The sequence below is a fragment of the Charadrius vociferus genome, unplaced genomic scaffold (genome assembly GCF_000708025.1).
Source record: "Charadrius vociferus isolate BGI_N301 unplaced genomic scaffold, ASM70802v2 scaffold51, whole genome shotgun sequence".
Classification (NCBI taxonomy): domain Eukaryota; kingdom Metazoa; phylum Chordata; class Aves; order Charadriiformes; family Charadriidae; genus Charadrius; species Charadrius vociferus.
The window spans coordinates 1,062,996-1,076,184 of record NW_009646939.1 but is presented as its reverse complement, the minus strand read 5'-3'; the positions used below and the strand labels follow the sequence as shown (position 1 = coordinate 1,076,184).

At 37.9% G+C, this 13,189-nt stretch overlaps 1 protein-coding gene across 1 annotated transcript in view; it reads right to left on the bottom strand.

The window, feature by feature from the left end:
* SLC9A3 (solute carrier family 9, subfamily A (NHE3, cation proton antiporter 3), member 3) overlaps nucleotides 1-13,050 on the bottom strand; it is a 49,463-nt gene extending 36,413 nt beyond the window's left edge. The window contains exon 1 of the mRNA XM_009894956.1: nucleotides 12,855-13,050. Within this exon, the coding sequence (XP_009893258.1) occupies nucleotides 12,855-13,050 (196 nt within the window). The remainder of the gene's footprint in view (nucleotides 1-12,854) is intronic.
* Between the last annotated feature and the right edge of the window lie 139 nt (nucleotides 13,051-13,189).

Genomic DNA, 13,189 nt, shown 5'->3' with positions numbered 1-13,189 from the left:
AAGGAAGCAATTTTCTTCAGAAAACCTGGTACATGGTTTATTTCCCCACAGTGGAGCTTAGTGGAGCTTAATTTATATCACTTTAATTTTTTCTTGCAAATGGCTCTGAGGTACTGCTATTATTCAATGCACTTTAACATGGCTTTTGATTTTTGTCCTTAGAGCTTTTCTGGTTAAGTAATACGTTAACTCTCATACCTTCATTATCTCATTTGAGAGGTGAAGTGCATGATGATAACAGAAGGAAGAACAGTAGTTTAAGTAATGTCCTTGTACTGCAAAATGTAGTACACGGAAAATAGATTTGATGTTTCAAAATGGGGTAGGAAGGTAATGAGGAAACGGTTATTTTTCAGTAATGCATTTGTGTTTTGTAGTACATACACAGGGAAAATGAGAAAGGTTAGCATGCAAAAGGAAGTTCACAAGGAGATTAGTTTAAACTGATTTTCCACAGTGAAGAAAGAAAAAGGAGGGGAAAAAACCAACTGGCTAAAGCTGTATTTGAAGTAGATCACAACTCAAACCTTTTAGTTACTGAAGATGACTGCTTGTTTCCAGAAAAACAAGGGTAGGCACCAGACACAAATATCTTCCTGACTAAAACACAACATCCCAGAATGTCTCACACATAGACTAAATATGATACATAGTATAATGTAATATCAACATAGGATTCTTTGCTTTATATAGGAAAATGTCCTTTATATAATCAGATCCTTGCTGACGTGGGATAAGGGTTTTGCCTATATTCCTAAAAACATCTGTGCAAAAATTCATTTTCAGGGAGCAGTAAGAATTCAGTATGAATCAAATGTTACTCTTAGTATATGCACATTAGTGCCTCTTTTTGTCTTCTGTTACCACATATATATGAGCTAAACTTCAGTAGAATCATAGGATCATAGAATAGCTTGGTTTGGAAGGGACCTTTAAAGGTCATCTAATCCAACCTTCCTTGCAATGACCAGGGACATCTTCAACTAGATCAGGTTGCTCACAGCCCCGTCCAACATGACCTTGAATGTTTCCAGGGACAAGGCATCTACCACTTCTCTGAGCAACCTGGACCAGTGTTTCACCACCCTCACCCTAAAAAATTTCTTCCTTATATCTAGTCTGAATCTACCTTCTTTTAGTTTAAAGCCCCTTGGCTTATTGCTACAGGCCCTATTAAAAAGTCTGCCCCCGTCTTATAAGGCCCCTTCAAGTACTAAAGGCCACAATAATGACTGCCCAAAGCTCTCTCTTCTCCAGGCTGAACAGCCCCAACTCTCTCAGACTGTCTTCATAGGAGAGATGTTTGAGCCCCCTGATCATTTTCATGGCCCTCCTCTGGACCTGCTACAACAGTTCCATGTCCTTCCTATGTTGGGGGCCCCAGAGATACTCCAGGTGGCGTTTCACCAGAGGGGAGTAGAGGGGCAGAGGCACCTCCCTCGACCTGCTGGCCACACGTCTTTTGATGCAGCCCATGGTGGAGTCGGCTTTCTGGGCTGTGAGCACACATTACTGGCGCATGTCCAGTAAAGGGAGTTAAATTATTTACACACAGATAAATCATAAGCGAGAGAAAGCTTATAACTGAAAAAAAAAAAACAAACCCAAACAAAAAAACATATGTGGACTTAATTCTAAAAGGATTAGTGTAGCATATTCATACACATCTAAATGCCAGGAGAGGTTCTGGAAAAAAAAATGCTGGGGTGGAAAAGCATCAACCTGACAGAAGGACCTAGCTTAACTGACACTGCTATATAACAACTATAGAATAAAAAGTGCAGGTAGGTTAGTTCTGCTTTTGTTATAAAACAGAAAGTGTTGTGAACAACTAAACTTCATCATTTTCTGCTAATATTTTTTTTCCCATTAATTTCTTGAAATCCTGGACGTGAATATACTGCTAGGCCTGATAGGGAGGAAAAAAACAGATGAAAAAATGTCAAGACAGAAGCCAAGTTTGAGCTGAATTTTCCTTAAATCTGTGGATTCTCCACTTTCTGCCATGTTCACTAGCTTCTAAGCAATCGTATGATATACAGGATGTATTTTACTATTTTCATTTCAGTTATGAGTGTTTAGTTTGTCAGCAACCGAATCTGCTTGATGATTTATCTGTACTTCCGTCATATTCTTAATTGATAAGAAGTTCCCAAAGTATGGGGTTCTTTACCAGGCCTCTTTCAACCCCAGGTACAGATACTGTGTTTTAGGCACTATAGCGTGAACACTACTGTTGGCTGTAGTACTACTTCTCTTGAATATAATCATAAAACATTTATCAGATGAGGGCATGTAGACCAGATTCTACTGACTTTCAACACATTGAGATCCTCAGTACTGTGACAGAGAACACATGCTACACCAGGCAGTAAGAGGAAACTACAACCATAGACCATTCATCCTTACTTTTGGGTAGGTCTTTCCTGACATAAGAGCTTCAGTGCCCATACACAAGCTGTGTTTCCACCTACAGTGGCAGGTTTATCTTGGACTGGTTTTAATCTTTACTTCAAAATCACAATAAACAGAAGGAAACCTCATACTTCCTCCTGCTGTTTTTACATCCTCATACTTTCAAACACCAAACAGCATTATTCAAGTGAAATGCCTTGAAAACTGTGTTTTTTAGTAAGGTTAACTATGTTGCATTTCTTAGGAAATGCTGAAGAATTAAGACGCTTTATTGAGTGCTCAAAAAGAAGAGTTCTGTCTCAAAGCAAAAAGCTTAGCTTTTCTCTTAAATACCATTTTCTTCAGTACAAGTGCTCAAGACATGAAAATGAGATGTACTTCTGGTTACTGAAATTCTAGGGAACATAAGGTTGCAAATAAGACTGATATATTTTGTACTAATGAATTGCTGCTCCCCTTAACTCCATGACAGGCCTTTTTTTACACTCATATGAAGTGTAATAACCTCATCCTCAGATCAGAGAGTGTTTGAAAATTGATTGAATTGACTTGAGCAGGGGGGAGAGGGAAGGTGAATTACAAAGCATTTATCTTTCACTGACTCCAATGCCATGTCTATCACACTGTGAAGAAAAAAGAAATTTGCTGTGTTCTTCATTTCTAATAAAAATTTTGGAAGAGTGCACACCTTTTTTTTCTAAATATTATCAAGAAGAAGTAACAAGACTCTTTTCAGACACTTTTACTGCATAAGCAGTGTAAGTTTTCACTGCTACAGAATGCAAGTTTCAGGCACTATTATGGACACTACACAACTACTTAGATAACTGGGCTGAAAGAGCTACCACCTTCCTTGTTTTACAACCTATCTTTTATTCTTGTCTTGAATCATAAGACTTTTCTGCATGAGAGATTGTGGAACACAGAAGTAAAAAGAAAAAAAAAAAGGTAGAGACTAATATAAAAAAGCACTTCAAACTCTGCAACTGTGGATAGCTGCATCATTTTTTTTTTTTTAATCTGTTAGGTATAATCATGTACAGATTAGCAACAATGCAGCATAAATATATAAAACCCAATAAAATGAAGTTTTAAATGGTTTAAAAAACCCAGAAAAAATGAAGATTTATACGATATATTGGAAGCAGATAGAAAGGTGGCTCCCTGATTTGAAGGAATACTTAGCATAACATTGAAGAGAACAAAGTGATGCTAACTATGCCTTGTTAGTGGGGAAAAAAATAGAGCCTTGCTATGCCTGATCTTTTTACACCTCTGTAAGGTAACACCCTCTAAGATACACTGTACTTCACAGGACAACATGCAGAGCCATTACAGGAGTCCCTCTGAGGACAGATTGGCCAAGAGAAAAAGCTATCCTCTCAAAGCTCTATAGACCAAAGTCTAAAAAATTCTTATACTGTTAATTCATGGTAAGAGATTATGACTGATTAAGATATTGATAGAAGCTGTCAGGCAGTAGTTTATGACAAAATCCTTTCAAGGAATGGAAGATATGTTAACAGAAAAACTCTGATGATAGTTAAATAGTTATCTTCTTTATGATAATAAAAGAACAGAAATTAAGAAAATAAGAAATGTATTAATACATTCATTTGTTAGAAATCAAATGTAAATACGTACATACTTTATGCTCTTTTTCTTTTTCCCTCACAATCTAATTACATATTTTTTGTGCTACATACATAATAACACTCTCATCAGTAGCATCCATCCTGCCCTTTCTCTCACAGTACTTTTTATCCTACTTTTTTCGTTATTGATTGGTGCAGTGATCAACACAAAACGGTTCATATTTTAAAAATGTAGACTATCTTACTCAGCTTGTTACACTAGAAGTATTGTGCATACAACTGAAATCAGTTGTTTGCCTGTAAAAATATCTATGATTCCTTTTCCACTTCGCATCTATCGTAGCAAGTATCAAAGAAACATGAAAATAAACACAGTATTTGTGCAATATTTCTACTTAGAAAAAGAATGCACTGTCCTCCACTAATGGTCATCCATGGCAACTAATCTAAACAGATAACTTGGCTCAAAATATCTTCATCTACTCTCCGATAATGTACCTTTCCAAAATACCAGTTCAATAGTCAAAATGACCTCCTATCCAGAATCAGAGCTTGCACAGTTTTTTGCAAAGTGAAATGAAGACGGGAGACAAATGAGTACCATATAAGGAAGCGATAGGAGACCACCATGCCATAACGATCATGGATTTGGAAATTTCTTGGTCCTTCCTGTAGGAGAGGAAGGAACTGCAATGATGGAATATCCACGCACATAGTTTTGCCTGAGTTTCTTTTATTCTTCCCTGGTTGAGCAGGGAAGTTGGACCAGATGATCTCCAGAGGTCCCTTCCAGCCTCAACCATTCTGTGATTCTATGATTCTGTGAACTCTATAGGAGACCCAGCGTCCAGCAAAATATCAGACTGATATCTGTGTTACAGGACATTAGGCATGTATTCCTGTGTTCTTTCTCCCTAGCCATCAGCTAGTTACATCACAGGAGTGGTGTGTCACTGACTTAAGCCTTAAACACAGTCACTTATCACTGACTGACCCAATTTGAAAGATCACTTTTCCCTCGTTCACTACTGTCCCAAAGTCATCCCTAGAACTAAGTAGGGTGGAATAGCTGAGGACGAGAGCTATTTCAGTGGAAAATCTGGCAACTTAATTCAAACCAAGTCCTACAGCAGTTTAAACACTAGACTAGTGGAAGAGAAGAACAATCATTCAAACACTGTTTCGTTCACTCTGGCATGAATATTGTAATCACTTAAATCACTAAGTAGCATTTATTGAATGAATTTGTTACACATTTATCTAAGCAGTCAAGGCCTGAAAATTTACATCTAAATGTTCATCAGTACTGCTGTGCCACTGGAGTAGGATGATTGTAGTAACTCCATATTACAACTATATTTAGTGAATGATGTACTTACATTAACATAAGGCCATCTTATGTCAACCTGTGTCATCTAGTCCCTGGAATACTATTATGCCACCAAACCAATGTAACAATATTCGTTTTAATAAAGGCGTTAGAATGTGTTAACTATGACAAAATAGTTAACATAATATCAGTTTTGTGTTTAGACAAACAGTCTCCATCAGTTTACAACCTGTTTGCAGCTGGGAGATTTTCATTATGAAATCTTAATAGCTCAAGACCTTTACAGGTTTCTGAATATTTAATATTTTCCTCAAAGCCTAATTTTTGGAAGTGAATGAATCCATAAATCTTCAATTTTCCACTTTTTTTTCCACTTTTAAAAAAACTGTAACTGAAGCACAGAAAATTGTAACCAAATGTTTTTGAAAATCAGTATACAATCTGCTTGGAGATTTTCTTTCTTGGTGTCTGACTGCTGCTGGTTTAACATTTGGGGTTGACAAAAGGCCGAGGCATTTTTTTTCTTTCAATGGATAAAAGCAGAAGAACTCACCTAGGCACATATTAGTGAATCCAGAATGACTACTTTGGCTTTCAGTACTTGGAAGGAGAAAACTCTCCAAATCCATCAACTTAAAACCCCTGCTTTTGCATAGGCCTTTTCAAATATCTTCCAGTTTTCTTCTTCCATGAATAAACATTAAATATGTGTGCCTTAATTAAAAGTTTTTCCACTTGAGGTCTTGCATTCCATCTCCGTTGGCTCTTCCTTGTCAGCCTGTAGTTTCAGTATTTATGACTTTACAGTGCTTTACATAACAGCCAATTGGGTATCAAGTCACTCCTTTCATAGGGGTGAATACTCTGTAAGCTGTTTTACAAAAGGAATCAAAGTATTACAACACAGTCATCCAGCCATAATCTGCAGTTTACTGAGACAGTTTTAATGGTCTGTAATTTTAAATGGGTGCCACTTGTTAGCAAGTTGAAGAATAATTAAAGCCCCTAGTTCTTTGGGACATTAGTTTAACTGTGCTGCTGCAGAGAGATGAGAAAAATCAGAGACAATTTCCTGAAAGAGTAAAAAGGATATTCAGATAAGAACTATTCTCCTGTGCTTTTGGACTCAACACTTCATCTTGGAATAGAACAAACCATACAGAAGGTATGGAATAACTCAGTAATCCATTACCCCATTACTTCAGAGCAATTAAAATGTGGTAAATAGGGGAGGAAAAGAAGTCTTGAATTTGAATTAAAAAATTTTCTTTAAGCAAACTGCTGGTGAAACTCACAGACTTTTGATAGATTTCTGGCGATATGAGTCAAAACAACTGGAAAAGGAACTTTATTACTGCCAGGTTGGATTAATAATTCAGGATTTCCGATACCAGCTTCCCTGCTAAGCATCTCTAACACACAAAGCTCCACATAAACAAAAAAAAAGGGGACCTCACAAAGCCTTTCACTTGAAGAACCTGAGTGCACCTGAAAAGGTTTGCTTCTTGCACTTATTACTTACAGGCCCGTGGCCTGCTGCGCTACCACGTGAGAGATTTACAATCACTTCAGGGGTCTGTAGATCACTCTTAGTAATAAGTGGCTTTAGCTCTGAAGACAGTAAATCAATGGTTTCAACAATCCTAAGAGTACAGTATTAAAAGATTCCATTGTTCTACAGAGAACGCTGAGCACTTTGCGCACAGGTGCCTGAAAGTAATTGATGGCAGAGATCCTTTCTTAGGTATGCATGCCTGAGCTGTATTCAATTCAGGGCCATTCTCAAAATGCCATTGTTTTCTTATGTAATTCACACAAGTTGCCATTGTACATTTGCTATTCGTCAAGGGATGTAATCTGAATCTTGTCGAATTACACTGTCCTGGTATCTTCTTCCTTACTCTAAATAATTAAGGCTTGAGACTTGCAAGACTTGGAGGGGGAAGGGGAAGAGAGAGCTGTGTGTTTCAGAGAAGCAGGAAGGATGGGAAAAGGATGAGTAATGTACAAGAGTAAAATGGAAATAAAATGTGGAAATAGCTATCCATTTACAGTTCATAAATTTAATAAAGACATGCCTTACACAGTTGCTCCTAGGACTGGAAATGCTAAGCTATTATTCTTTGTTGGAAAGGGTTTTTTTCAGCTGCCTAAAATGTTGCATACAAAATGTAATTCCTTAGAAGTCAGAGATTTAAAAGTACTTCAAATTCTTAGCCCACAGGTATTCTAAACCACACTTTACAAGAGGAAATACAATATCTTACTAAAATTAAGACACCCCGTTATGTAACACACTTGCCAGCACAGATTTATAGGATTTCTGTGTAATTGTTTTTAAGATAGATAATAAAAGGCTATATCCAGTAAGCAAATGCATATGCCTCCCTTATAAGTATGCCAACCTGTTCCAGCTTCTATTGAGTTCACAATAAAAGACACAGTTTTTCCTTGTTGTCTTGTTCAGGATATGGGGGAAGGTAGCCAACTCCAGACTATCTAGTCACAATGCAAAGTCCTTTTTCATATTATCACTTGCTAATGAAAGCAGCTTTTAAAAAGCACCACGATCATGACAAGGCTGGTAGTTTAAGCTTTGCAGGGTCTGGTGGTATCTTCAGAATTTGAGCCTCTGACTCCATTTTCAGTTAAATACTTCCAGCAAAGCTCTGCTAAGCATCCTTCAACATTTCTTCCTAAAGAGGTTATTTACTGAAGAATTGCCAACAGAAGAGCTATTCTCACACTTTTTGCTTTTATTAAAACAGTACCCTAAATCACTTTCTCTAAGTAATTGACACTTTTCACTCGTGCTAAAATGCCAGGAGGAGAAATCTGGGCGTCAAATGGGCTTTTGTTTTGACAGTTTGCTTTGGAGGGAGGGGTATTGATTTCTTCAAAGAAAATATTGCCCCAGGAGTCTAAATTGGATGAGTTGTTAGACCTGCATTTCACAGTTCCTTCCCTAGCCCATCCCTAACATGCTTAAAATTCTCCACAGCAATTGCGTTAACAAAATATTCTGAAGAGCTCCTTCCTCAGAGTAGTTTAAAACAATATGAAGGGGCCTAGGCATGCAGACCCTAAAGCATTTGTAGGAACCCATACCTCTGTAAGTTTAGAGATGCAGTGTGCTTTGCAGTTCATGGCCTCCTGGAGTCTCAAGAGCTGATGGACTCAACAAGTCCACCTGACACAGTATCCTTCTGAGATATCGCTAGGCCAGCTTTCTCCTAAGTGTTTGTTTGTTGTTATTGAATCACTTCTTCCCCCTCCTCCAAAGCACTGTGTTCTTGAAGACGGATCTACCAACTGCCCTGGATTCAAATTTCACTCTCACTTTTAAATTTCTAATATAAAAGCCTTTAGAATTTGTGTGCAACTACGCAGACATTAAAAAACCAACCTTTTGTGACATTCTTAGACTCACCATAAACTATACCAACAAAAACAGTTGGCAAGAGGTTTGACTTACAGATAATGAAAAGGCTATGTACCCTTCCTCATTCCTGTTCATAGTCACTCACTCTCCCACTGTTTCCTACAGTTGCTTATCTGCTCCACTTCGAACAAGTTCAGGGGGATAAATGGACAGAAAGACTGCTTTGTAGGGTTTTTTAATTTTATTTTGGGGCAAGCAATTAACTATCTTTCTGAAAAGTGTTATAGTACACAAAAGGATTTAAACCTTTTAGGAATTTTACAAGTTCCCCAACACAACCTCCAATGAAAATATAAATACAATCTCTTGTCTCCTAGGGTTTTGAACAAGTGTAGAAGCGTGCAGTGGATATCCCCTAAGGAAAAAGCATACTTTTGTTTTTGATTTGCAATAAACAAAATATCAGAAATATCCTCAGGAAAAAAAAAAAAAAGTATACAATATTCAGAGTTGAAACTATTTCTCTTTTGCCATTTTTAGCTCCCAAGCTGATTATTACTCTCCTTCAACTTGTTTCCAAAGTTATTGTCTGATCTCCCTCCTACTTCTGGAATTTTCTGTAGCAGACTTCCCTGCCACTGTTTGTATCTTCTACATGTCTGTTTATTAAAAGGTTATTTTCAAGATGTGATCTATTAAACACATATAAAAAAGGAGAGCACACGAGGAAGTGAACTTAGAAAGCATGTGCAAGGCTGGTCAATGTGCACGTGTCTTTGGTCTTAAATCAAAACTATACTGTGCAAGTACGTTGATTAAAAATGGTACACCCTTTAACAACTTTATCAACTGCAGGAAATGCCCTGGTCTGTAACTATATATGTGTACATGTATGTATGTGTTTGGACTATTTCATTGGTATCGCTTGTTTCATCTGGCGAACTGAGGTACCGGGAAGTGGACACCTAAGTCCACTAGGAGGGTTCTCAGCTGTACCTCATATACCTTCTTCATGTAGATAAGAACGTTTTCTGGCTTAGCTTTATACATGTAAGTAGTCTATTGGCCTTTTCCAGTAAGGATACTCATTTGTAGTGATAAGAGAGCCTATCAAAAGAGGAAATAAAGATCATTAGCCAAAGTGGAATACTGTGTACCTTAAAATGAAGAGTTGGAACATTTCAAATTAGGAGGGCCAAATCAAATCAACAGTACACTGAAATACATCAAAAGTTGGATAGTAGACACAGACAAATTTATTTATTTCCTATACTGCATGAAAGTCAACTGCATGAGGACTCTTATTCCACAGTTTCATTTGTAGCAATACTTAGACTTACCCAAGAGATATAAGTATTTTTCACATGAAAAAAAAAAAAAAATACCAGCTCCCTTCCCACAAACGCAAACCACCAGGCACTTCTTCATGTATTTGGGATGCTTATGAGATTTCACATACAATAGTTCATGCCGCAGAATACTTTGTCAGCAACAATTTACATTCTGAATGTACACAACATGAACAAGAATCTCCTGCTAAATACCCATCTCCCCTAGCCATGTAACATCATGAACTGAAACATAAAAAAAACACAACAAACCCAAACCAAAAAACCACAACAAAACAAAACAAAAAAACTCAAGCCCCTGAGGTTATTCTAATGCAAGAGAAAACAAAGTATTGTCATACACTTTTCACCCCCAGCTAGCAATTGCAATTCCCACAACACCCTTTCCTAACCCAATTGTCTATCATCCACCAGCAAAAGAGCTCTCCCAACCTCTGTAGCCGTGCAGAAGTGAGCTTGCATGTGTAAGAACAGCTCCTCCCCTGCAAAAATCCACAGCAAAACCAGCATTTTGACTCCACTACCTTTGCCCTCCTTCAGGTAGTAAAGCAAGAGACGCAAGAGCAGATGTTCTATATTTTCTTCCTCAGTTCTTCTATGTCTGCTTTTTGAATGTACAAAACTTCTTTGATCTAGCACAACATTTTTGCCATTCGAAGACTTCTGATAGATTGCTGGTCTACTTTCCAAAACACCTGATACACCAAGGCAGATGGGAGGATGACAAGCTTTTTTTTTTTTCCAGTTCCCTTTCTCATTGACTATTTGACCTTCATGCCTTCTTCATCAATAAGCTGTTGAACAGTGAGTGTACATTTCTGCTTTTCTGTATTTTATTTGTGACTGGTGGGGAAAGCAGGAGCATTCATAGGCTCTCAGTGGAATACAGCAGTTGTCCATTGCTTCTTCAGAGACAATGTCCAGAGTAGTATAGGAATCACAAATGTGAAGAGAGAAAAGAACAAAGTTTGAGAGCTTTGGGGAAGGAAAATGATGGAATTGATGATAGGTCCTATCTACTAGTAAGTGACATGCTCTGTGCAGCTGTGAAAGAAGTCCAAGAATTTAAAAACAGAACCAGCAACATTCAGCTCCTGAACTCCAACAACATTTTGTGCTTTATCAAGAGTTTATACTGAGGACTTAATAGTAAAATGGCTCATCTTAATCCAAGCTAATCCAGGCCATTGCAATTTAAATACAGGACACTAACTGTCCTGTTAACTTCATTGGGTTTCTGACACAGCACTGACAATTGTTCAGCACTAATATTACTCTGTACAACTTTGGCACATGTACAAAATAGCAAAAGCTTAATAGCACAGAGGGTAAATACTTTTTTAAATTAGTATGTCAAAAAGAAGGTTTAAATGAGCAACCTGTGTATTAGTTAGCACAATTTTATAGGGACTCACTATTCTCACTGTCTTTTCCTGTATCTGTTTTCCCCAGCTTTCTACTTGATATAATCCACCAATAAAAGTCAATTAAAACAAAACTGTATTTTTATGGAATATAGGTAATGCAGCAACCACCTGAACACAAACTATTTGCAAAGTTTAGTCCAACAGCGATTCAGATAAAGATATTTAGTTATACATCTATGATGAAGCAAGTGAAATCCAAGGTGCAAATATCACTGAAAAATACTTTACGATATCACCCGTACATAACTTACTCCTGATTTAAAAATGTTTTATTTGGATTTGGAGATAGTATTTTCCACTCAAGTCTTACTGTGTTTAGCTTATGTGCTAGACTGAATATACCTAAGCACAGCTTTTATATCTTCTGTTCTCTGTGACATGCAAAATCTATGGAATGTGATTCTGGTATCCTAAATTAGTATTAACAGTACAAGTACAGAGAAGTCTTGGTAGGATTTTCAGCTTATCATACCTTCTGAGTTCAGACTGATTTTAGAGATGATTTATTGAAAATTGAAAATGACATTTTCAGTGGCAGCCAAACCGGAGGTCTGGTTTTAGATCCAAAGGTAAAAGGACTGAAAATAATAGCATCAAGCAAATAAAATACATTCCAATTAAACAATGACTCTTTTAGTCCAGCAAACACTGTTATTAATATAAGATTGCTTTTGGAAAAGTTACAAAGTTCAGAACACAAGAGTTAGGGCATTCATATAAGTTCACTTAAACTACACTCAAGTTAGACTAAGTCCTTGCTTTTTGCTGATTCCCATTTCTTGAAAAAAATTCTGTGTGCTCTTAAGCTTGTGTTTTTTCAGCTGCATCAGATGTTCTGATAATAGTTACCTTTCTCTATGAACTATACTCTTTCACTAATTCAGCAATGCACTGCAAAGCAGAGAATGCTAAGTTCACACGTGTAGTTTACAGTGTTTATTTCTGATGGTGCTAGCTAACATAGCTATGAATCATAATTGTGAGAACAGCATATCGTAAACTGGAATAGGTATTGTATAAGCAATAAGGCCCTATTTCTGTTTCACTTCTTTAAAAAGCTTTTCCCGGGAGCAACAATAATGCAAGGTTTCAAGGAATTGCAAGGGTTTGCAAGGAATCAGATGCAGAAGCTGTAGTCCTAGGCGCTGAAAATGAACGAGGTAACCCACTGGGGTGGCTGAACATCACACCGCTAAGCACAGTGCAATATTATGAAATCAGGACAGAGTACAGTAAAACCCCTGGAAACGGGTCAGTGGACTTATGATAAGCTTTCTTCGTTTACGTTGGGTGGGAGAAGGAGAAGGGGGAAGGGAAAGGGAGAGGACATGTATTAATATGTAACTCCGGACTCACCGATTTTGGCCAAGCTGGCCACAAGTATCCAGAGTGTAATGATATAAGGGTCCTTGACGTGGTCCCATTTGAAAGAGACGATGGCAAAGCTTTGAGGCTGGCTGCTATTTATAGGGCTTTCCGAGCTTCTCTGTCCCAGCGCGGCTGGGAGAGCCATCAGCCCCAGGAGGAACCCCACTCCAGATACCTGCCTCATCTTCAAGCCACACAGCAAACCCCTGCTTCCCCTTCCCGGAGAAATCCCGCCTCTTCGGAGGTCGTCGGGGGCGAGGTCCGTGTTCCTTCGCAGAGGTGCGACCGAAGACTGCGGACCGCGGGGCTCCGGTGCGTTCAGC